At 35.4% G+C, this 24,633-nt stretch overlaps 2 protein-coding genes across 2 annotated transcripts; both read right to left on the bottom strand.

Moving 5' to 3' along the window:
* Positions 1–2,406: 2,406 nt before the first annotated feature.
* Positions 2,407–15,127, bottom strand: mRpS23 (mitochondrial ribosomal protein S23). Its single transcript, XM_085950007.1, has 3 exons — positions 14,971–15,127; positions 3,832–3,993; positions 2,407–2,801 (listed from the first exon to the last, which is right to left on the bottom strand). Exons 1-3 carry the CDS (start codon positions 15,012–15,014, stop codon positions 2,489–2,491), a joined length of 519 nt encoding a protein of 172 aa, XP_085806133.1. The 5' UTR covers positions 15,015–15,127; the 3' UTR covers positions 2,407–2,488.
* LOC147070156 (synaptonemal complex protein 3-like) lies at positions 10,474–14,686 on the bottom strand. Its single transcript, XM_085950005.1, has 3 exons — positions 14,297–14,686; positions 11,954–12,145; positions 10,474–10,740 (listed from the first exon to the last, which is right to left on the bottom strand). Exons 1-3 carry the CDS (start codon positions 14,620–14,622, stop codon positions 10,575–10,577), a joined length of 684 nt encoding a protein of 227 aa, XP_085806131.1. The 5' UTR covers positions 14,623–14,686; the 3' UTR covers positions 10,474–10,574.
* Positions 15,128–24,633: the final 9,506 nt, after the last annotated feature.

Raw genomic sequence — 24,633 nt, 5'->3', positions numbered from 1 at the left:
CGGACCGCACCCTATTATTACATATATTTTATGGTCATATTTATTATTAAAATTTGGTTTATTAAGTTTTCTAAGCATCACCTAAGCGATTTTTGACTAATTCATAGTTTTAATATTTTTTATATCTATTTTAAAAAACATCGATTTTTATAAAAAATATAAATGTGTATAACTTGAAATCCTTTTTATTTATATCAAATCAATTATTTTTATAAATATAAATAAAATATTGAAAGTTGAACAGTTGAAATTGTAAATTATCAAAAAAATGTCTCAAATTGCAAGCTTCTTATTTTTCCGCTAGGTGCCTCTTTAAAAAAGGCTCAGTGAAGACTTTGCCTTAAACAAAAATACCGACAGCAAATCGTCTCTCAATATTTGCCTATATAAAAAGTGAAGTTATTTATCACTCGACAGTGTTGCCATATTTCAAATAATTCCAGTGTTGCTAAGTATCAAAATATACTATTTTCATTAGATTTTAGGACGAAAATTTAATAATAAAAAAAACATCCGGAACAGTGGAGCATTACAAATCTTCGGTGCTCCGGCTCCGGGTAAAATCCCACTGCTCCGCTCCAACGCTCTGGCGGTAACGCATCTGGTGCACACAAAATGAAACTTTTCGTGATTGAAAAAGCGAAAAAACCAGGGTCATTTAAGGGCCCACATGCCCAACGTAGGTCAAAATGGAGGTTTTATGGTATTTTCAGACCATAACTCTGGACATTCTTTAAACGTTGTAGATAATCTATTTTTATAATTTTGAAACCTTATTATCCTTTGTATTTATTTTAAACATTTGATGACTGCATAAAGTATTTTTATTACGTAAAATAGTATTCTTTTAAACCTCTCGATCTCATGTTTTAGAATATAGAGTCATATTTCAGTACATCCATATGCAGTGGTGTTAAGATTTATTAGTTTTAATAATTTTTAAACGCATTTACAAAACCATTGGTAAAATTTATGTTAACATTAATTATATAGTGAAATATTTACGATAAAAAAATATATTTTATAATCTGTGATCCAAAATTTGACAAGAATTAGGCATTTTATTATTCAAAAAATGGGCACGATGAACACATTTGAAGATAATTCTAAAGATACTGATTATAAGCTATGTCTTTGACCATTCAAATGTGATAAAACATTCTACGATTAATGATTGTTTTATAATGATTATTGACCTGTAATTGAGCAGCTGCTTCACACTGACAGTGAGGCGGATGCTCAGCGAGGTGACTGGCTAGCATCGGACGTGAGGACTCCCATCTAATTGTGGATTTCCTGGACAAGCTTCCTGGCTTTAAAGGTCCGGTACACATGCACGGATTCACTGCTAGCAATAGCACAAAAATCTAATTTATTTCATTAACTGTGTACATCATGGCCCCCACATACTGAAGCGGGCCCTTAGGCCAAGATATTTGGCGGGCCCCCCTACCTATCACTAAGGTTAAATCCATCCGACGTTCTACAGTGGCGTTTTCTAAATTGTGTTCGAGGTCAATAAAAATTCAGTGTGGTTGTCGACTATCAACATACATTAAACCAAAATTGCATCGCACGACTATGTATTTTAAAATGGTAATGACTTCAATGTAAAAAAGCGCCACAGGCGACTTTTTTTTTACTATTAAAGCATATTTAAGATGTCTGTTTATCTCAATTATGTGGTCGACCCGTCACGCCGGGCCCCTAGGCTAGAGCCCTGTCAGCCCCCCCTTGTGGGGGCTATGTTGTACATACAAAAATGCTGATTATCTCGGCAATGTAATTTTTCATCAGTGTAAGTGAGATGTCTTTGTTGTTGTTCTGCGCTGTGTATTTCATATATTTTGACGCCAGGATCGAAACTATCGTTCTACCGTGCAAGTTGCTACTATCGTGTAAAAATTCAAAAGCCACTTTTTTGATCAATGCATGCAGTGTTGCGAGTTGGACAACAATAAATGTTTAAGTACCTCTTATTTTTATGGTTGCAACAATACATACTGCTAGCAGTAAATCCACGCATGTGTATTAATAATGGGCTATATAGCCACGCAAATATAGGACATGTCTGAACGGAATCCAATGTGGGCATTTGAATTGTGTTTATACGATGCATAAGTGGGACTTGAAAGGGCCCCTACTTTGTGAGTGTGGTGATATTCAGACCAGAGCAGATCGTGAAGTTGTGCAGCGTGTATGCTTCCCCTGGAGGAGTTTCAGCTATACACCAAGCCATGTTGTATGGATATATGCCTTGCTGCTTCTACTTGTTGTATGACTAGTTTTGTGATTTTGTTTTCTAATGTAATTTTTTAACCCAAACGTTGTTTTATAATATTGCCACGCTTATTACCATATCGCGATTATATTATTTTAGTACCAGTTGAAAAATAAAAGATAAAATTTAATTGTCTATAACATTTATTTCAAACATATCGAGAACTACTTAGAACTATGATACTTTAAGAACGCAATATATAATAATTTATTCTTTGAAGATGTCTTTTAAGCTAGGTGCCGAAACTGGTTCAACTTTTTTGGTTAGTTTCAGGTGTGATGTAACACTTCTCGGGTCGAGGATGTGCTCGGATTCTTCGCGGCTCGGTTGTCGCTCGGCTGGTTTAGACCCCAGCTCAGCATTCAGTGTTGCCACACATTTATCATACAAGTCTTCTTCGAAATCGGTACTAACTGCTTTTAATTTTTTGTGAATATCGATGAGTTTTTGTGTATTGGATTGATTTATAGCATCCGATAGTTTCACCGTACCCAGGTGCTGTCCGGATTTGTGAAATTTCCTGTAAAGCGAGAAGGTTCAAAATTAATTTAAGGCACATTTATCATAGGGCGATATTAAATACTCCACAGCGACCAAAACGTATGCTAAAAAAATGCATGATATAATACGGTTTTATAAATCGTATTTTTTGTGTGCTAAATTTAAAGTCTTCTTCTTATTGTGCCATCCCCTAGCGGAGGTCGGCCACCATCAAGGCGATCTTATCTTTGTCGTCTGCTACCCGTTCTACTGCTAACAGTTCGGTGGAGCTGCACTCGTACCAATCACGGAGTTTCTTAAGCCATGAAATGCGGCGCCGTCCTCTGCTACGCTTCCCATTGATCTTTCCTTGAATGACAAGTTGGGGAATGCTGTATTTTTGTCCTCTCATAATGTGGCCGAGGTATTGTAGTTTCCTGGTTTTGATACTACGTAGAACTTCTCGGTCCTTCCCCATTCGATTGAGAACTTCAACATTTATCACCCGGTCAGCCCAAGGAATTTTGAGGATGCGTCTATACAGCCATATCTCGAAAGCTTCAAGTCTCCGTGACATCTCTTGGTTTAGCGTCCATACTTTCATACCATAGAAAAGAATTGAGAGCACATAACAACGTACCATACGCAGTCTCAGACCTAGGTTAAGATCTTGATTGCTAAGGAGGCGTCTCATTTTGAGAAAGGCGCTCCTTGCGATCTCAATTCTAGTTTTTATTTCCTGAGACTGAATTTAAAGTAATCAATGATTTTTGTTTGTGTTTGACAAAATTCATATGTTGTTTTTCAATGCATGTTTTAACTAGAACAAGCAAGGATCTGATGGATTGTGGCAACATTCGTTGTAAAAAATTGTTAATATAAGATATTATCTTCCTCTCTGTCAAGGTCCATATCTTAAGTTTAGGAGCGAAAATGGTACCTAATAACTTTAATTAAATTGTATAATGTTGCAAAATGGGTTCAATTGACCTTTATATATGAACTCAATAACTAGTATGGATATAATATAGAACTGTTTTGTTTACAAGGCAAATTAACAATAGTCTTACGCTCTTAAGTTATCTTCTTCGTAGAAAATAGGACGGATGGGGATGTTGGAGACTGGGCGCGAATAGAGGGGCTCAGCCAAGGGGGGGAATGCTCGATAGATGTCCCACCAGAGGGGCCTGTCCTCCACACGCATTGCGCCACTGCGTAATAGTCCTTCAACCCTAAAACAAATAATTCGTCAAATGCAATCAATGTATTATCTTTTCATACGTCTAGAATGACAGCAAAATTATATGCAGACTTGCATACTTAAAAAAATAAAATAAATATCACAAATCAACTTTTCAATCGCACCCATAGTGTAGTTAAGCAGCACTCATAGTCTACTTCTAAATTACGTATCTGACAAAATTCACCTGTTTTTACTATGTGTTTGATTCACAGAAAGTTCATTGTGCATTAAAAAAAAATGTCCCTATGTAAACTCGGACATCTACCAAAAAAGCATTTACTTTTTACTATAAATGGAAAAAATAAATCTCACTTAATTTCGGAAAAAAATCTATGTAAAAACGGACAAATACTCTAATTTTATTAAATGAACTTTGTAAATGCGGATGTGTTAATACGTGTCCGCACATTTGTACGTATGCAGTTCACCGTATCACACTTCACTGTGAAATGTTGTATCGGAAATATTATGGTCGACAGACACCGCGACTGGCCATTAGATATAATTAACATGATATTTAAATGTGGTAATTAAATATTAATCAGCAGTGATTGGGTTATTAATGTGCATAGTTTATCATACTTTATTATTTGTTAGGTTAGGTTAGGTTTTCATTCATGAATTTTGCTAAAATCAGAGATGACCATATGTCACCGAGATGTCATCTCTTTCCGATAAAAAAGCTCTCGGCGAACTGTGCTACGGAGAAATGTAATACGCACAATTTAGATGTAACAGTGTTAATAATGGTTCCATGACTATTCTGTTCTGTTTTGTCCGGTCACCGTTAATAATATATCCGTCTTTACATTGGGCACCAGACAGTCGCATAAACAGATAAATGCTCTTTATCTTTATGTATTACGTTACAGAAGGTCGTTAGCAAATGTTAGAGATGCAAGTGTATTAAGGTTCCTCTGAGCAGTTCGAATTATGATTTCAATTGTGATAATTATAGTAGCTAATAATTGATATGACTTCTTCGAACGTAAAGTGAGGCATGTGGTAGTTGTCCCATTAATGAATGTTTGAAAGTCAACGTGAAGTCAGACGATTTCAATTCTGCCAAAAGTATATAATTTAGAAAGAATGTAATAATGCGTAAATAAAATGTGAATAGTATTTATAATACACACTGAATTTCAGGTGCCTAGTAATAAAAACATAGAGGTTCTAAGAAATTTTACTTCAAATAGCTCTCCTGTAAAATTGCATTTTTGTAGATGTCCGAGTTTACATAGAGACTGTCGATATGTTCTGCTTATGAGCAACGTTCCCTCTAATTTTTCTGTTATGTATGCGGATCGTCAACGCATCTGAGCAGGGTTGGTGTCACCCGGTGCGGTAAATTTACACTCCCCCCCCCACAAACACACATACAATTTTTCATTAAAACTTATATTTTTAAGGTATTTATTAATTTCAGTGATTTTATATAATAATAACACTAACAACGATAATTATTTTTGAAGTATGTACTTAAATAAAAAATAGGAAATAAAGAAACTCGATATATATCCGTACTTTCATCAACAATTAATGTATGAAACCGAAACTTCCGTAATTCGTCAAAAAAATCTTTTTTAATGACTGCATTCATGCATTTGACCGCATAATTTTTACTTGCTAGCTTTCGGGAATATCTGTGTATTTTAGATACTTACATAATTATGAATAATATCTTGTACCTACAAAAAGCATGGATGCATTTATTTTTATGGTCAATAGTATATTATCAATTTGCACTTTGACTAGATTGCAACCAAATTTTTTGCGCTCAGCGATCTCAATCCTATTCTTTCGTTCTTTGGGTGTTTCCGTAATTATTTTCAAAAGTCCACCTCTTTTGAAAATAATTACGACCGAGAAATGAGTCGAAGAATTGTGCATGTGATGGTTTCGTGCATTCGAGCAAAATTTAAATCTGGCAAAGGAAACTTTCATTTACAATATTTTTGTGTGAGGACTGTGCGGGGGATGCAAACATGTGTGCGGACACATTTTGGTAGGTGTGCGCGCGCACACCTTACAGGGAACATTGCTTATGAGTAGTAATGGTAATTTACATTTTTTTTTATAACCACAAACTTTGTAAAGAGTAGAAAGTAGGAAAAGTTGGCGAAAGAAATTTTGGCTCATTGAATCGTCAATTGGTCAATGCCAGGCTGAAAGCCCTGAGAGACGAGGAGACAGACTCCGACCGAACCGAGGACCGCCGGACTGACTACCAGACCCAAGACAGGGTAGTCAAACGATCCGTGCGGTTGGACAAGCGCAATTTTATGAACCAGTAAATTGAAGCGGCAGAAAGCAGAAATGACACCAGAAAACTCTTCCGAATCACCCGTGAAGTCTGCGGCAGGCGACCACCGACTCTCAGAGCCATTCGTGGTCTCAGTGGAGCAATAGAGTCTGACGCAGAATGCGTCAAGAAGATTTGGAAGAATCATTTCTGCGGAGTGCTGAAACGCCCACCCCCTTTGGATCCCTTTGATATATCTGCGGAAGCTTTACTTTTGGACATTCCCCGAGCGACCAACATTTCCGATTGCCCGCCCATGCACACCGAGATAAAATCGGCTGTGAAAAGGCTCAAGAACGGAAAGGCACCGGGGGGAGACAGGATTTATCCTGAATTCCTCAAGTACAGCTTGAGCACAATCCTGCACCCTATGTTTCATCTGATGACAAAGGTGTGGGAAGAAGAGCGCTGCCCAAGAGACTGGGTGAACGGTGAAATCATCACATTTCTTAAAAAAGGTGACCCTCTAAGCTGCGACAATTATCGAGGCATTACGCTACTCAGTGTTCCGGGAAAGATTTTGACAAACATCATTTTGATGAGAATAAGGGACCCAATAATGCACGTCCTGAGGAAAAATCAAGCCGGGTTTCTACCTGGTCGAGCGTGTGCAGACCAAATCCACAACCTTCGATGTCTTCTCCAGCAGAGCCATGAGCTGAACAGTCCGATGGCTTGCTGCTTTGTGGATTATGAGAAGGCTTTCGACAGTCCGCACCGCCCCTCTGGATGATACTGGGAGCATACGGGATCCCTCCCAAGATCATTGCCATAATCAAAAGCCTGCACGAGAATAGCGAATGCTGTGTCAGAATTGAAGACACTGTCACGGAATGGTTCGGGGTCACGACCGGAGTCAGACAGGGTTGTGTCCTTGCACCGTTTCTCTTTATCATTCTCTTTGACTTCATACTACGGAAGTCAATACCACCCGACCAAGGCGTACCTGTTACCCCCACGGTGAAGCTATGCGACCTGGAATACGCCGATGACGCTGTCCTATTCGACAACTCAATCGAGGGCATTCAAGAGACAATCGACAGGTTGCAAAACAACTCCTCTTGCATTGGTTTGAAAATCAACGCGAAGAAAACCAACGTCTTGTGTAATAGCACCTGTCCTGATCCAGATTTCCCTCTGATTAGCGATGGACAAAACATCGAGAGCGTCGACAGCTTCAAGTACCTGGGGGTACACATCACGGGAGATGGCATTTTGCAGAAAGAGCTCGCTATCCGAATGGGAATGGCTGGAGCAACATTCAACTCGATGCGAAATGTCTGGGACAATTGTACTCGGTCAAAACAAAATGCCGCCTATTCGACGCTTGCATTCTGACGGTGCTGCTTTACGGTAGCGAATCATGGCACCTTACGAAGGCTCAGAGCAACCGTATACTGAGCTTCGAAAACAGATGTTTGCGACGAATACTGGGTGTGCGGTGGTATGAATTTAGGAGCAACGAGGAGATAAGAGAACGCACCAAGCAGCCTCTCATCACGCTGAAAGTGAAGAGGCGACGTTGGACCTGGCTTGGCCACGTGCTGTGGATGCCAGAAGAGAACTTTAACCTGGCTTGCCTGTTCTTCAAGCCAACCGGATTCCGGCGACCTGGAAGGCCGCTAAATACAATCTACAGAGTGTATACGCCGGAGCTACGGGATGCTGGTTTGACCTGGAACGAAGCAAGAAGACTGGCGAGCGACAGGGATTCTTGGAGGCGCCGCGTGGTGTCCATATGCTCCAGTTAAGGGGCGGATATGGACAAAGAAGAAAGAAGAATCGTCAATAATTATGTTGCAGTTTAAATACCAGCAAGTAATCAACATATTTCTTTAACTATCTTATCATAGATATTTTTTTTGTTTATTGTTCAGTAAAATAAATCAGGGTGTTTTTAACTTGAGAACATTATACAAAGAAATTGTCCAATCTGTCTACAAATTTTTGATTCTTGAGGAGAAACTTGATTACTTTGATCATGGTCCCCACACCCTGAAGCGGGCTCCCAGGCCAGGATATTTGTAGGCCCCCCTACCTATCACTAAGATTAAAGGCAGTATAGCGCTCTACAGTAACGTTTTTCAAATGGTGTTTGAGGTAAAATTAAGAGTATTTTTTAATACATCCACTGGAATTATTGAGTATCGACACACATCAAAAATTACACCGCATAACTAGACGTTTTAAAATCATAAATTTGAAGTAAATTAGCGCCAATTTATTAGGGTCAATTTGTGATGTGTGTTTATCTCACTTATCCAGTTGACCCACCACACCAGGCCCTCAGGCTAGAGCCCTGTCAGCCTCCCCTTGTAGGGGCCATGCCTATGATAGCCCAGTGATTTTTGTCTTATTTATTTTTTGTCATGGACTAATCTTTTTCTTCAAAATAATTAAGTGGAATTAATTATTTAATATATTTTAAATCTATTGAATAATGTAGCAATTTTAAAAGCTATATTTTTTAAATATTTGTCAATGTGAGTTTTTTCTCAGTTTAATTCATTGTAATTTTGTCTACAATAATTCTCTAATTGCAATTATAAATCTTGAAATTTATTAAATAAAACGAACACGCCATTTTAAACTTGCCTGGGGTACAATAATTCAATCCATATAATTACCACTAAGAGAGCTTCAGCAATTCCTGTATCATAGTATGATGCAAAAATATAACAGATGGGTGAGGTTTTGGATAATTTTATTAGGTAATTTAACAATTCACATAAGATATATTATATTTAATTAGTAATGGACACTTAAAACTATAGTCAAATAAACAATATATTATAGAGACAATACATAGCTAAATGTTATCAATAGGTACAAAGATATTAACTGAATAAAAGAGTTTATACTTAATATTAATTACTTATCAAATAATATCTTTTGAATCTTAAAAATTAATGATAAAATAATATGTTAATACATTCTAACCAAAGGCATAAATTCCAGAGTGTGGCAGGGCGAGCTACGGTTTGGCGAACAGTCTAACCACACATATAAAGTAAAATGTAAACTGATAGTACAGAATACTAGCCGAGAAACGGTGGACTGGGTGACCTATTTTATTGTACGACAACATCTTTTTGGCTACGTGTTAAAAATGTGAACTAACATGCTCCGCCCATTTTACCCGCAATTCCATTATAAACTAATAAGCTCCTCCCATTTAGTAGACAGCAGCGCCTAGAAGCGTAGCCAAGAAGATGTTGTCATACAATAGTAAGTACGAGGTTTGGTGCAATGGCACACACCTCTCACACTGCTCGTCGGTAGTGTTTTGCAAATTAAAAACTTTTTTCTTGTTGGTGGTATTAATCTGAAATTTTGTCTAATTAATTATTTGTGGAAGGATTCTAGATGGAAATCTAAAAAATATATATATATGCTGTCGATCTATTTTCCGAGACATAGCGACTAAATTGCGTGTCAGAAGCAAATTCCACATCCACGCCAAACTGCCTTCTGTGGGCTCTTTGCCCATTTAATATTCAATAGCCATAAAATAATTGACAATAACACATTTGGGTTATTTGAATCCAAAATACTTCAGTGTATAGATTAGAGTTTCTACCGTAATAAAAATCAATTAACACCTTTTAAATCTTATGGTAAACAAGAAAATAATAATATTGTAGTAATTTGGCAAACATGGCGAGTTTTATCTCAAAGTTTAGTATGAAACGATAAAGAGTTAAATAGGTTGCAGATAAATCTTTCAGTTAAAAAACCGTCTGTTTAAAGGTGATTTTAAAAATAAACTAAACAAAATGCTTTCAAATTCTCATAGATAATAAATCTGAATTATAATTTTTAAGGTCTCTCACGGGATAATTAACCGAAGTGGTTTTTTTGCCTCATAGATCATAAATTTTAAAGTTATGTCAAATTAGAAGTTTTTTCATCAACTCAAAATACATTAATTTACTTTACCAAGCCATATTATATGAGTGCAAATATAAGCGCTTGGCCATAGTGACGGGCGGGCAGCGGGACGGCAGCGGCTGGTACAACTCAAACATATAACCGTATGTGATTTGCCCCAAAATAGACACTGTCAAGGAACATTTCACACACGGTTATACGTTTGAGTTGCGCAAGCCGCCGCTGCCCGCCGACCACTACGTTCTTGCACTTCTTAAGAGTTTATTAATTGCTGATATGTATTAATTTCAAAGCTTCACTGAACAGTTTACCAGGAAATTTTATTGTCATTTTTACTGTGTACTTCAAGATAAAATCAGCCACCTGCATATTCTTGATTAAATTTCATATTGTATGGCGTCAAATAGAGTCTGGCGCAACCGTTCCATGCCCTCTTTGCGAGAGTCCGCGAGAAGTTGCTGATGCAGAGATTGCATTTCATTGGCCACATCTGCTTCCAAAGCTAATCGCTGACTCTTATGTTTCTCATCCACGCTGGCAGACCTGAAAGGAGACGTTATATTGATTTGTGGAAAGCAATCGTCTTGCAGCATTGCCAAATTAAGGCTACAGATTACATCGCAAAATTATGTTAAATGCTAAGAAGACCATATTGTTTTACGAGAAATGGATGTTAGTCACTTGGTTGACCTATTAGGTCCATAATCTGGGTCCAAATACACATTGGAAAACAACATATGAATTTTTCCAGACTCATAACTCGATGTATCAATTGTAGCAAATGGATTTCGTATCCAGTCATAATTTTCTATATTTAAGGAAGGAAAGTAAGTAATATGCAATATTTTCTTCCAAAAAAAGTTTAATGTTCTGTTATAGCGGAAATAATTCCCTCGGCAATGTTTTCGTTAAGTGAAGGAAACATATCCACTTTATTTTTCCCTATTATTCAATTTTTTCCGAAATCAGTGTCAGTGGATGTCAAAAATCTTTCATTTTTTCCTTGAATGCTTGTCTTAACATTATTTAAGTAATCAAAAATATCTGCTAAATATGCCATTTTAGCACAAATATCATTCTGAAGACATTTTACAAAATCATCCACACACCTTCATTTTGGAAAAAGATTAACAATTCATTCTTAAGTTCCATGAATCGGCATAAAACTTTACCCGTAGATAACCACCTCACTTACACAGTGTGAAAAAGCAAACATTCGTTACTTAGCTTCCATAGAAATCCAAAGTTTTCAAAAATGCATGTTTTTAAAGGTCTCGATTTGATGAAATTTACCATATTTACACATTAGTGGTGCTGGTAGTGTTTTCGAAACTAGAGATTCCCTGTGTAAAAATCAGTGCGTAGATATAGATAGATAAATAGTATATAGGATTTGAGGGTAACAAATTCTTTAAATGAGCCTACCATTGACGGAGCACCGTCCATACAAATTCCTACACATAACTCCCATGATATTTTAAATTATTCTAAATATGAATAAATGGAATCAAAAACATCTTGTCCTGTCGTACACCCGGTAAAGGTTTACTATTTCACGGAGTTTTCTGCTTTTATCATTTTTTCGCGGTGCACCGGTTAAGAACCACTGCTATAAGCAGATCCGGCATTATGGCCAAACTCATTACTTATTTTAAAACAAGGTTCCAAGTTGTACTTTTCTGAAAGGTTTTTGCAAATTCTCGATGGGATTCACTACTCCACAAAGAGGGTGCTGTCATGATAATGATATACTAACTGTTTGTCAAACGCGGTGGTGATTTCCTTGAGAGTCGATAGGATCTGTGCATGACAAGCCGCCGCTTGCTGTGCACCCTTCGCCTGCATCTTTTGCAGTTTTTCCTCATTCTCCTTTATCTTCGCCACGTCCTGTTGGTACTGATCCAGTATGGTGTTCAGATTTTGAGACAACTTATCTCTGCAATCTCTCCTACAACATGGTATTATAAATAAACAATTATTTTTATTCAACGAGTAATTTACAAGATTTGAGAATGTAACATTCATTATTGAACATACATAATTTGAAAACATCTCAGACAACAGGTGGAGCACATTTCACGCGGGGTCGAGTCCCGCTGGTAATATATTTCTCTGAGGTGTTTTCAAATTATGTATGTGTATAATAATTCGGTACTATGATGGCAAACGGTTACAACTGCTGTTACACAATTTTACAGGAGAGCAAAAACACAGTTTTGAAATATGTCTGACAAGAGTCGGTTTATAAGGCGCCGGACACATAGAATCGGGCGTGCGGGGCGCTCACGCATTTTGAATGTGAATCATCGAAAATACAACGTGATCAAATATGACAGAGCACACTGGTTTTGACGAAGCACTGTGCCCGCCCGCCCCATGATTCACGCGTTGTTTGGCTTCTCAGCGGGACGAATTAACGAAAATACTACGTTGTCAAATATGTCAAAGCCCATTGAACACGGCAAGCAAAAAGGGCGCACGCTTTTTATTTTATTCGCTTCTGGACGCGTTGTCGATAGACGGGCGAGTAGGCATTATTTAATAACAGTAAACTCATTGTTTAGTTGCTGGGTGTCCGATATTTCGTTGGTAGAATTATGTCATCGTGAATATGAATTACAAGCCGCCGAGAAATAAAATAATATTTTTATTGCTTTGTTATGAGAGACGCTGATAATAATAATTATTTTGTGCTTCTCATGCCCCTTATTATATAGGTGAAGGGTAATGAGCGGGTGAGAGGGGGCCTACTTCGTAGTGAGCGCCCCGAGCGCCGTTTCTGGTGGGCTTCATCACTAAGATATTTTGAAGTATTTTATATCAAATTAAGCGGAATTAGTATCCCAACACAAACCTCAAAAATCATTTCTTTTATAAAAATTGAAGTTTTATTTATATTGAATTTTAAGCAGATATATCTTTTTGCCATATCAACTTTTTTCACATTTGGTCAGATGCAGATATCTTTTAAGTAATGTTACTTTGTGTCCAATAAATTTGCAGCTCTAATATTTTGCCACATCAAAGAATGTGTAATTTGAAACATATTATGGAAGAAAACTTAAAAAGTGAAAAAACTGCAGTTGTAACCGTCTGCCATCATAGTACCGAATTATTATAAATTATGAGAAGTGTATCATGAAATTTCTATAAGTCCAAAGACTCCACTGGGTGTGACATATGAAAAGGATGAACATCAGCATAGAAGCGCTTAACGATAAAGCTGGAGTACCGACTACAACTCTGGTGACTGAATGGAATAGAAGACCCACCAGACTCTAAGTGTTCAACTGGCGTTCAAGGGAGTAGAGAGCAATGTTGGAGTCAGCCGTGGTACACACCAAACCGTAGCGCCAATAATAATAAGTATATGGTGAAACTATTTTTATCTCAAGAAACAACATTCTAAAAAATTTAAAAAATATCAAAAGAATATTTTTTTCACCGTACTTTTTGCATAAAATAATATTGTCACGGTCTAATACCCCGTTTACATGAGCATGGATTTACTGCTGACAGTACATAATATTATTGCAGCCATGAATCAAAAAGTTCAGAAGCTTCTGAATTTTCACGCGGCAGTTGGATTTGTTCGATATCTGCATCCGCGCAGTAGAATGATAGTGGCAAACCTGCCGAAAAAAAAGGAACTACACCGCGCAGACTTATTTTGAGGTTAATCGATTTTTATGACTGTCAAATAGTAACATAAAATGACAACATTGCATCTCGCTTACTCTTGAAGAATGAGATTGGAGAGGCAGTCTTTACGTGTAAAGAGTTATTGTCACAATGGTTTAAAATACTCACTATTGGTGAAAGTAAATCCATGCACGTGTACAGGTGCTGTTCTTATATAAGTAAATGTCTCATTTAGACGAAAAAGTTGGCATGGGGTTGAATTTGACAATTACCTACTTTATAAGACAAGCGCAGCAATCGATTACAAAAAAGTGCAGAGAAGCTTGAATGCATTCTCTGCTACATAAGTAGGTAAGTTAAATAATCAATGTTTTGGTATGAAATTTATGTATATTTATAATATGAATGTGTGTTACCATTGAGGTTTTGTGTTTGAAAAAGTAAGAAAAAGATTTACCTGGTTTCTGATTGTTTTTCCAAAAGTTCTTCAATTTTTTGCTGACTGGTTTTGATGGCGCCCAAGGTGAAGGCGTCCAATTGTTTTCTCCTGCTTTGCTTCACTCCTTCATACTGATTCAACGGGGTAGACATCCTATTTCCTTCTTCGACTAAATAGTCCCCGCCTGCTTTAGTATCAATAATATTGATGCCTTTCGAGAGTCTTTTGTAGTTTGACTTCTCGTCTTTGTAGTTCATGGTTTTACGCGGGCAAGGAGATTCCATGGAACCGTTAAAGTCCATTACACTTCCGACAATCTTTTTTTTCAAAGACTCTTTGGGCATTTTTATCAGAAAATTTACACGACAACCTACCACAAGCGAAGAGAAAACAAAATAGCCGAAATACTTTCCCGCTTTTCTATTTATATGCAGCAGAAAGCACGCAAATTCAGACGCAACCAAATTTCAAAAATGGAACACTTCTTGTATAAATCTTTTAAACCATAGATAAACAGATATTCTATTTCAAACACTCATAGAATCGGCTAATTAATTATGAAAATGTCATCTACAGTATAAAATTGATTAAGTATTACATGATAGCTAAGGAAATTTTATTCAATTAACCTAAGGAATAACCGGGGTGTATTAAAACGTCTGCAAAGATAATAAAAATAAACAACAGCTTACCGGGAAAATATGGTCCCAATTTTTTCAAGTCGGCTGGTTGCCATTTTAAATCAGGTTTTATGATTAAATTCAGTAAAACGGTAATATTATTGTTAAAAATCGTGATTAATAACCTAAATTTTCATCACAACAGAATCCCAGATGACACTTTCCGAATGGATATTTAAAAAACTTGTCAGTCGAATAAAACTATTTTTCCATACATTATTAGATTTAAAATTTCCTCATGAGACATTTTAATATACCGTGAAATGGGGTGAGATTAATAGTCCAGTCAAATTAGACCGAAAAATACGTTATGGTTGCAAAAGGTCGGGTAGAAGATTTTTTTCCCCTACTTGTATATAATGAATAATGAGTACGAAAAAAACCATTTTTCCAATTCGGATGACTTCGGCACAACTTTTGGCGGGCAAAAAACCGCAAATTTTTGGGATTTTTTTTGGTTTTTCGCTTATATCTCAAAAACGGTCGGTCGTAGCAAAAATATTGTAATATACAATTTTAAAGCTTATTAAATTTTCTAAAATTTTTATATCATACTTTTTTTTAAATCTCTGACCGTTTATGAGATATTTTCTGTTGAAAACAGTATATATCAAAGAGATTGGACTCCTCCCCCAGAGGTAGCACACAAATGTCAGTGTGTACTCGTTTTGTGGTAGAAAGCTCTACCTCTCTGAAATTAGGTACACTTTGCTGCAAATGGGCCATACTCGGACATAAAAACGCCCCACTGAGTATTTTTTTTTATCAACACAAACTTACAACCAATTTATGATAAACGTATTTTCATTATAAAAAGTTCCCGCAATAAAAACTTTATTAGGATTCAGGGTAAGAAAAAATAATGTAAATGGATGTAAGTATTTTATTTTTAATAACACAAAAAACACAATAATATTATGAAAAATTATACACAAATCAGTTAATGGCAAATGGTTAAATATTGGAATAAGAAATATATTAGACACAAAATAAGGTAGGTATGTTGAAAATTTGATTATATAGTTAATTACAATATTTTATCTATTTAACATAATATTATTATCAGAGAAGCCCTGCATATATAATATGAATTCATACAAAAAAAAGATTATTTAAAACGAAAATGGTTTTATTTGAAATATAATGTATGAAAGTTAGCGTTGAGAAAATAATATTTTGAAATACTATTGATTCCTAAGTATACTTAATCTATTAAAATATTGTCTAATATGGTTGATTTGTTGCTCTGCATTTTTCGCTAAATAATGATATTTTATTTCTAAATATTTTTTTGAAACAAGTTTCATTAAATTTGTGACGTGGTTTGTTAATGACGATGTATCATACATGTGATTATCTAATTCTCTAAAAATACAGTTGCTATTAACAAAAAAGTTTATTATTTAAATATTCTAAATTAAATTTTGGATGCGTACGAATGCCTCCGCTTTGGTGCAGGGCAAAATATATTTAACTCTGAAAACTATTATAAATTTATCTAAATAATGAATGTCATTAACTAGAAAGTACTAATATTTTTTTTTACTTTGAAAAACAAATCTTATATTTTGGGTTCACAATAATATTACGAGTGCGGCCCTGGCACATGACATTGGAGAGTAAATATTTTGACGTTTGACATAATTGTTATTGTAACAGATGTTTTAGGAAAAACTATCAATGTATAATTAATAATATGCATATATTGTTCCGAAATGCTGTTACTCCTTTGTATTCTTCCATTAAAAACACCTTTTTAGCCGAATAACATCTGAAATCTTTGTAAAATACAACAACAATATCCGCCATGTTTTTTTACAACATAAAAGCAAACGCTAGTGAAGTAGCAGCGTACAGTAATGCCAACAGACTTTTTTTCCTGTTTCGTAAGGCTTCGTACGTGTTCGTACGAAAATGATGATATGTTCACTCTCCACAGTCTAATCTCTTTGGTATATATGTATTCGAAAACACGCGTTTTACTAAAAATCAAACTTTAATGAGAAGAAATACCATTTTACCTTAAGTGCAAGAACGTAGTGATCGCGCGGGGGCGGCGCGGCGGCGTCTTGCAAAACTCAAACGTATAACCGTGCTTAAAATGTTTGTAGACAGTGTCTTTTTTGGAGCATAATACACACGGTTTTACGTTTGAGTTTCGCAAGACGCCGCCGCGCCGCGCCCGCCAGATGACTACGGACGAGCACTAAGATCTTACAAATAAACAGTTTGGGGTTACAAACTAGACTTTATGGTCAATGGGCCCAATGTTCCAGATGGTGCGTGGGGTGGGGGGAGGTTAGTGGGAGTGGTAGAAAGAGCCACATTCCAATACCCCCACCAGTACCAGTGGTGCTACGACACGAATCAGTACCAATTTTGTTTTAGTTTAGTCTCCATAGACTAATATTAGTCTCCATCGCTTTGTCTTATGTATGACATGATATGAAAATATGTTTAAAGCTTTAATTAATACTAGGTATATATTAATTGATAATGATGAAGTATAATGAATTTCTATGCCTCCCCCCCCCCCTTAAGATCTTACAAATAAAGTATCGTCGCTATAGGATTTGTTTCCCGAATATCCATTTTTGTCGAAATCGACAATTTAATGCAGTTCAATTTCTTTTATCGAACTCTACCGAAATCATTTATAGAAACAATATATTTTTATCTAGGAACAGAGATATTTTTTAAAAAAACCCGAATACGCCATGTTAAGTTACAATTACTCCGTGGTGTTCTCCCGAATGTCCAACTATTCGTACCTGAATATCCAAATTAATTTCGGTCGAAATATATCTCTGGCTGACTGTTTATTTCCCGAATATGACTTTAGCCAATCAAACCGCGCTCACACCGTGCATCTCGCTCCCACATTCACGCTGTCTAGCTCTAAAACAATCACGCCCACTTTCATATTTTTCGGCCGTCCGGAGATTTCTTTCAAATTTCGTCTTATTGATATTGTTTTTAACGTTACTATTGTTTTAATAGTGAATTCATTAAATTTGAAGAGCTCATTCATAGCTGATACATCACCAGATCGCCCTGAACTTATAGTAGAGTTGTGGAAGTGAGTATTTTAACCTAAATAACTGCATTTTGTTTTGATAAATGACACAAAATCCCAACGGTTATATGAATTCTACAGTATGACCCGGCAACTACTATGACGTAAAAAATAATTATTATTTCAAATTATTATTAATCAAACATTGTTTGTCTTTATTTTACTTTTAATCTAGGTATTTCTATGAAAATAAAGGCGATGCTATTATTTATTTTTGAATGCGCTGATTGTTAATTTAATTTAATATGTATGTTAGTAACTATTTATTTGGTGGATATTATATACTTAGGATATTGGTACCTACCTAATATTAGCAGCCAATGGTAATTAATTTATACATGCTATTATTTTGTGTTGTTATTCCTTACAATATGTAATAAGTTTAATTGTCAATTATAGAAATATATAGATATAATAATATACAGATATATATATATATATAGATTTTTTTTTTTTGGAAAAAGTATTATTATAAAATTGTTAGCAAGTACGAGTAAGTACCATCATAAAATATTGGAGAAATGACCGTGACGGCGGTTAGTAATTGAAGTAGTAGATACCTTATAATATATTTTCTCAGAAGTGATTTAAAAAATGTTCAATTATTATAATGGTACATTCTTAAATCTTGTGAATTATTCGTTCAATAAAAAAATAGTTAATTACTTAAAAACTATTTTATTACTTAATCCGAAAAAAAACCGAAAAAGCGATTGCCGCATGTTATTATTACATACGAACTTGGATAATTACGATCATTAAGTATTTAAATAGTAGAGGCAATTATTAACAATTATCGTGTAAATAAATATAAAATTTGAGGCGCGTACTTTTTGACCACTCAGTAATCTGTGGGCCGTGCAGCAATACGCTACGGTCTTAAATCCCGAACGTCCATGTTTTGTCCCGAATATCCATTATTCTGAGAGAGCGCTAAAAATTTCCCGAATATCCACAGTGAGTTCTTGTAAATAAAACGCATTTTCTGTGCATTTAATGATTTATACCAGTATATTATTCTTGGAATCTATTCTTAGATAATGTTGCAATCATACAGTATAGAAAGAATGATTGATACATCTACTGATATTAAAATATACGACAATGAAATTTGTTTTTTGTCTCCTGTAAAATTGACATTTGGTCTATTCGGGAAACAAATCCTATAGCGACGGTATGTTGATAGTTTTAGTAATGATAGCAAAACAAATGTTAATACTTACAGAATAATAATATTCTTCACCAAACATCTTAACCGTTTCTGCCGCTTTAGTGGAGGTGGAGTAGGCAAAGGTTGTACGTCTTCAAAGTCTTACAATGCAGCTCCCACGTATCTATTTCATGAGGGCTGGCATCTGGATTGTTGAATACTGTGTCACTTCCTTCAACTGAATATTTTTCTCCAAAATACCACACAATTTAATCTTTATATGGCCAAATAGAGAGGATGTTGTATCACACCCACTGGACGTGTGTGTGAAAAGAATGGTACGTGCGACGATTTTGTCGAGAACAACACATCTGGTTTACTTCCCTTTCCAGGTTTTCGAAAGACTAAGTTGTCCAAGAATTGTCCTCTTGCCGACATCAGTATAAGAAGGTCAACATCTTCACCTACAACAACTACTCTTTTGAATTCATTTGCTTTTCAAATGTCAGTAGTTACAATTAAAACATCGGCATCCTCTTCTGCCTGGTTCACTTTTATGCCAACCTGTAAGAAAAGCGATTTTTTATTATTTTCGTTGCTCAAAAAAAGTTTCTGGTTTACCTGATTGACAGTGTTTCCTAGAAACATAATTTCAGGGTGTGATTTTAAATTTATACGGCGTAATCTTTCTACAAACTTTGTCCCACTGGATGCAGCATTGGATGGATATCCGTCAAATACAACTTCAATTTGTGACTTATAGTGTTTTGTCAAATAATCCGAATACATCTTCGCAATGCCACCAAAGGATGAATTTCGGGACCACACTACTTTATATAGGAGATGTCCTCCATCAGCCACAATAAACTGATTGTTAATGCTGGTGCCGTGAGTCTCAATGCTGGTGAAAGCCTTGTAGAATAACGATTTTGTCCCTTTTCTCATACCCTGTTCTGAAAACAGTGACATGGGGTAGGGTGCTACATAATATTCCTCCGTTTCTTTATATATACATATTCTGTCAAATAGGGTAAGCGGATCAGCTACAACAACTTTAGCGCTTCCTGCTTTCATACTACCGCCAACGGATGCAATGGTAACAATTTTGTCTTTTCTTTTGAATTTAACATTGTGAAAGTCGTTACCGACTATTCCATTAATCCCTTTTAACCACTCTTCTTGGGAATTATAGCAGTTTACTGCTGTTCCTCCAACAATCCCACTACTCGACGACATTATCTCGTCGGTTTTGGGAAATGGGTAGTGTAATGATAGCCATTCAAGAAGCTTACTTGTGTCAGCATTGTCTCGGTCAATTCGGGAACTTCTCATGTCAACATGCTGTTCCGATGATGCGGACTGAACATTACAGAATGACTCAATTTCATTGCATACCTTCTGCATACTGACCATTCCCAAAGTCCATCTGGTTAGAACACTGTCACTTATGCCTCTGCCCTGTGTTAGACCTCTATAAATCTTCATTGTTTTCATTAATGTTTGTTGGATGGTCATATCCGACCAAATTCCACTCCAGTGTTTGTCAGAGCGACGTATCGTAAAATATCCTCTGCTAGTGAACTCCTCTAATTCAGCAGCGTCCATTTCTTTTTCAGTTGTTACATATCCTGAAGATACAAATGGGCACTTTTGGCGTAAAGAAAATGGCCTGCTGCATGAAAGAATGGAAAAATTTTTTCAATACTTTTCAAATGAAGGTTCCAATCACCAGTTCGTTCGGCCTGGATAAAGTGTTTGATGAGCGTTGTACTGTAACCATAACTTTGCAGTAGGACCATTATTTTCTAGCGACCACATGGCTTTTTCAAATTTATTTGTGACCATTTTGAGGACAGTATCATTGAAATAAGCGTTTGATAACTCCGTTCGATCAATACTACTAGTAAGGTGATGGAGTGCACCTACTTCTTCTTCGGTACGTTCAATTATTGTATCCCAACACAATACACATGTAAAGAATAAACATAACTACGCGCGCGATGGAGACTAAACTAAAGCAAAAGTGGTACTGATTCGTATCGTGGCACCAGCGGTACTGGTGGAATGTGGACCTTTCTACCACTCCCAATACCCTCCCCCCACCCCACGCACCATCTGGAACATTGGGCTCATTGACCATAAAGTCTAGTTTGTAAGCCCAAACTGTTTATTTGTAAGATCTTAAGTTTAAAATGGTATTTCTTCTCATTAAAGTTTGATTTTTACTAAAACGCGTGTTTTCGAATACATGTATACTGTTTTCAACAGCAAATATCTCATAAGCGGTCAGAGATAGAAAAAAAATGTATGATATAAAAATTTTAGGAAATTTAATAAACTTTAAAATTGTATATTACTATATTTTTGCTACGACCGACCATTTTTGAGATATAAGCGAAAAACCAAAAAAAATCCCAAAAATTCCGCCAACAGTTGTGCCGAAGTCATCCGAATTGGCATTATCATTATATTATATAAGTAGGAAAAAAAAAACTTCTACCCCACCTTTTGCAACCAAAAAGTACAGATTCACCCAATCGAGATTTTAGAGGTAGGTACCTACTGTGAACAAATTTAGTTTAGTTATTTAAATTTATGTAGCAACGTTAAATATTATCAAAATTATTACTAATATTAACATTTTTGTTCCAAGTAGCTATTTCGGTTATTATTACACCTGATTACACCATTCATTGGGTCTATTATATACACAAGGCTGGTATCGGCGGCTATCGAGTGTAGTTTATCATATTTATGTGTTGAGCCGGTTAGTTGTTACAATAAGTTAACCATCTGATTTAATAAGTTAAAAGTCAACCTATTCCATATCGACAATGATTATTCTTAGTACCTACTAATGCAGATGGGCTGTTTTATTACTGAGTGCTTATTTGTTTGTCAGTGGCTGATTGACCGCTTACAGTATGAAGTTCACGCACAAGCATTTTTTCGCAATCCTAACAGGGCTCTAACCTGGAGATCTTTCAGCTAAGTGAGATTATTAGGTAGGTATATTGGTATTTAAAAATATGTGGTTATGTCAAAGAATTTGGACTTTAGATAGAAGGAGCCTCATTATTTCTGTTATGACATTTGAAAATTATCTAGCAAGCGGGTGAAGCATAGTTATATTGGTAAACTCCACAAATATGAACATCATTCAATTGCCATTCTGATTTCCTTATTCTCATAATATGGCGGCCATATTTTATGTTTTTTGTGGTTACTTACTTGAGTGCAGTTATAATGGTTTTACACAAATTTATACAAATTTTCAACTAAATAATAGTGCCGAAGTGTAGATTGGCTGCTTATCTATTCATCATGACAGTTTGTCTTTTTATTCGCCCTGCAAATTGGCAAATAAATGTCATCAGTAGTGAGAAGTTCTCTGTAAAAGTACCTACCTGCAATTCAAAGTCACTTGAAGCTAATTTCACATCTGTACCAGTGGTATTTTTTTGCTTCATTTTCATACATTTTAGGCTCCATCTGCATAGAAGGAGATTTTCAACATCTCTTGGTTACGCATGTGTACATACCTACAAACTTATCTGAAGAATGAGATGGGGGAGCCACTGTCGAAAACTACCCAATCAAGACTTGTAACTGGACAAAATGTGACAGTCGAATGAAATTTTCAAAATGGCGTCCTATGGTAGTTCGTAGTTCCATTTTTGGCCATTCTACAGATAAGTTTGTAGGTACCTATGTATCATGTATTTTTCAATTTTTGATTATTTTATTGGTAGAGTTGACCACTTTTGATTTGGTTAATCTTCTATACTGAAAGAAATTAAGCAATATGTGAGCTTCCATAATTTTTAACTAGACAGGAAATTTTAGGTCTCCATTAAGAATTCTATAATTAATATTATCTGAGAAAACTAATGGAAAGACATCTTTTATATCGCGAAATCTATCTTGACCTTAGCAATAGGTAGGAGGGTCCGCCGAAGATCCTGGACTAGAATGTGGAGACCATGTCTTGCATACACACTTATTTTTGTATAATGCTCTAAGGCAGTGCATTCTCTAAGCATTTTTAGCTCGCGTAGGACATTTTATCATATTTATAAATTTGAATGTGATTTGTCGCTTAAGAGTGTTGTCTCAACTGTAGAATCTGTATGGCCTTTCCGTCCCAATAGGTATCCAATTTTAGTTTGAATTGCGCTCAAAACGAAGGCACTGTTTTGTTCTACCTACTTATGTGAATCAACGTTTTCCACTATGAAGGTGGTTAAAAGTAAATATAGAAACACACTCACAGATGTACATCTTGATAATTGCATTCGGGTTGGAGTGACAAGGTACACTCCGAGATTTGAAAAAATTGCGGAGGAAGGTTCACACTTATTTTAAGATATTTTTCAATTATTATTTTGTTTATAAATAAATAAATAATTATTTACGTATTTTATGTTTTATTGGAAGTCCGATGTCCTAATTTATTTTAAGTAATATAATATTATGTATGGTACGATAACGGACGATGATAAAAATTATAAAGAAGGAATATTATGTATAAGTAGCTCACATCCTTATTGAGTTTGGAGACCACTGCTCTAAGGGAAAGTTTCTTAACCGGTGGTCCGCGAAGATTTTTAGGTGGGCCGAAAAAATTTTCTGCAGTTCAAAAATAGTTACCTAGAAACCCAACATTTGAAGTGGGGTTGTATTATATTTCGACAATTGTTTCAAAAATAGTGTAAATATAAATATTTATTATTTTATTCCAATGTTGGTCTGCAAAATTTTTTTTGTAGTCCGCGGATGTAAAAAGGTTAAGAAACATTGCTCTAAGACAGGGATTTCCAATTCCTTGCCCGTGACCGATTTGTGTGCGCCCGCCACTATTCGACCCCGACAGAATTTTTTAAATTTCAGTTTTATTTCGACAAATTATTTATGAAATTATTTTTTTATGTATTATTTTTATTATCTACCTATGTCCAACTAGGCCTAGGGCCTAGGGTACAAAAAGGTTGGGAGTTGAAAGGGACAAAATAAATATGAAAATGTCTTGTTTAATTACAAAAATGGTAAGGAGTTTTATTTAAAAAAAAATATATCACAAATTACAATATGAAAATAACATTAAATAAACTAATTTATTCTACAGTATTTAAAAATAATAACAAAAATAACTTCAGTAAAAATAAATTATTATTACTTAAGGATTTAATAAACTTTAAAGTGAAAGCAAATATTTTAAGAGAAAAATATTAAATATATTACAGAACTAAGTACTTATGTATATAAAACAATTTATTGAAAGATAAAAAAATATGTTACACAATATAAATATCTAATAATTTGTGTTTTTAGTATATATTAAAACTTAACATAAAAATATGTATAAAATGTATTATAATGAAGTATTTACATAATATATTTATATGTCCTTACTAGGGACATATTTCCAAATTTATTATTTGTGTTTTAG

This window comes from Rhyacophila brunnea, unplaced genomic scaffold (assembly GCF_057557595.1).
Source record: "Rhyacophila brunnea isolate RB1 unplaced genomic scaffold, BYU_Rbru_1.0 scaffold_22, whole genome shotgun sequence".
In the NCBI taxonomy this organism is placed as follows: domain Eukaryota; kingdom Metazoa; phylum Arthropoda; class Insecta; order Trichoptera; family Rhyacophilidae; genus Rhyacophila; species Rhyacophila brunnea.
This window is presented reverse-complemented; position numbering and strand designations above follow the sequence as displayed.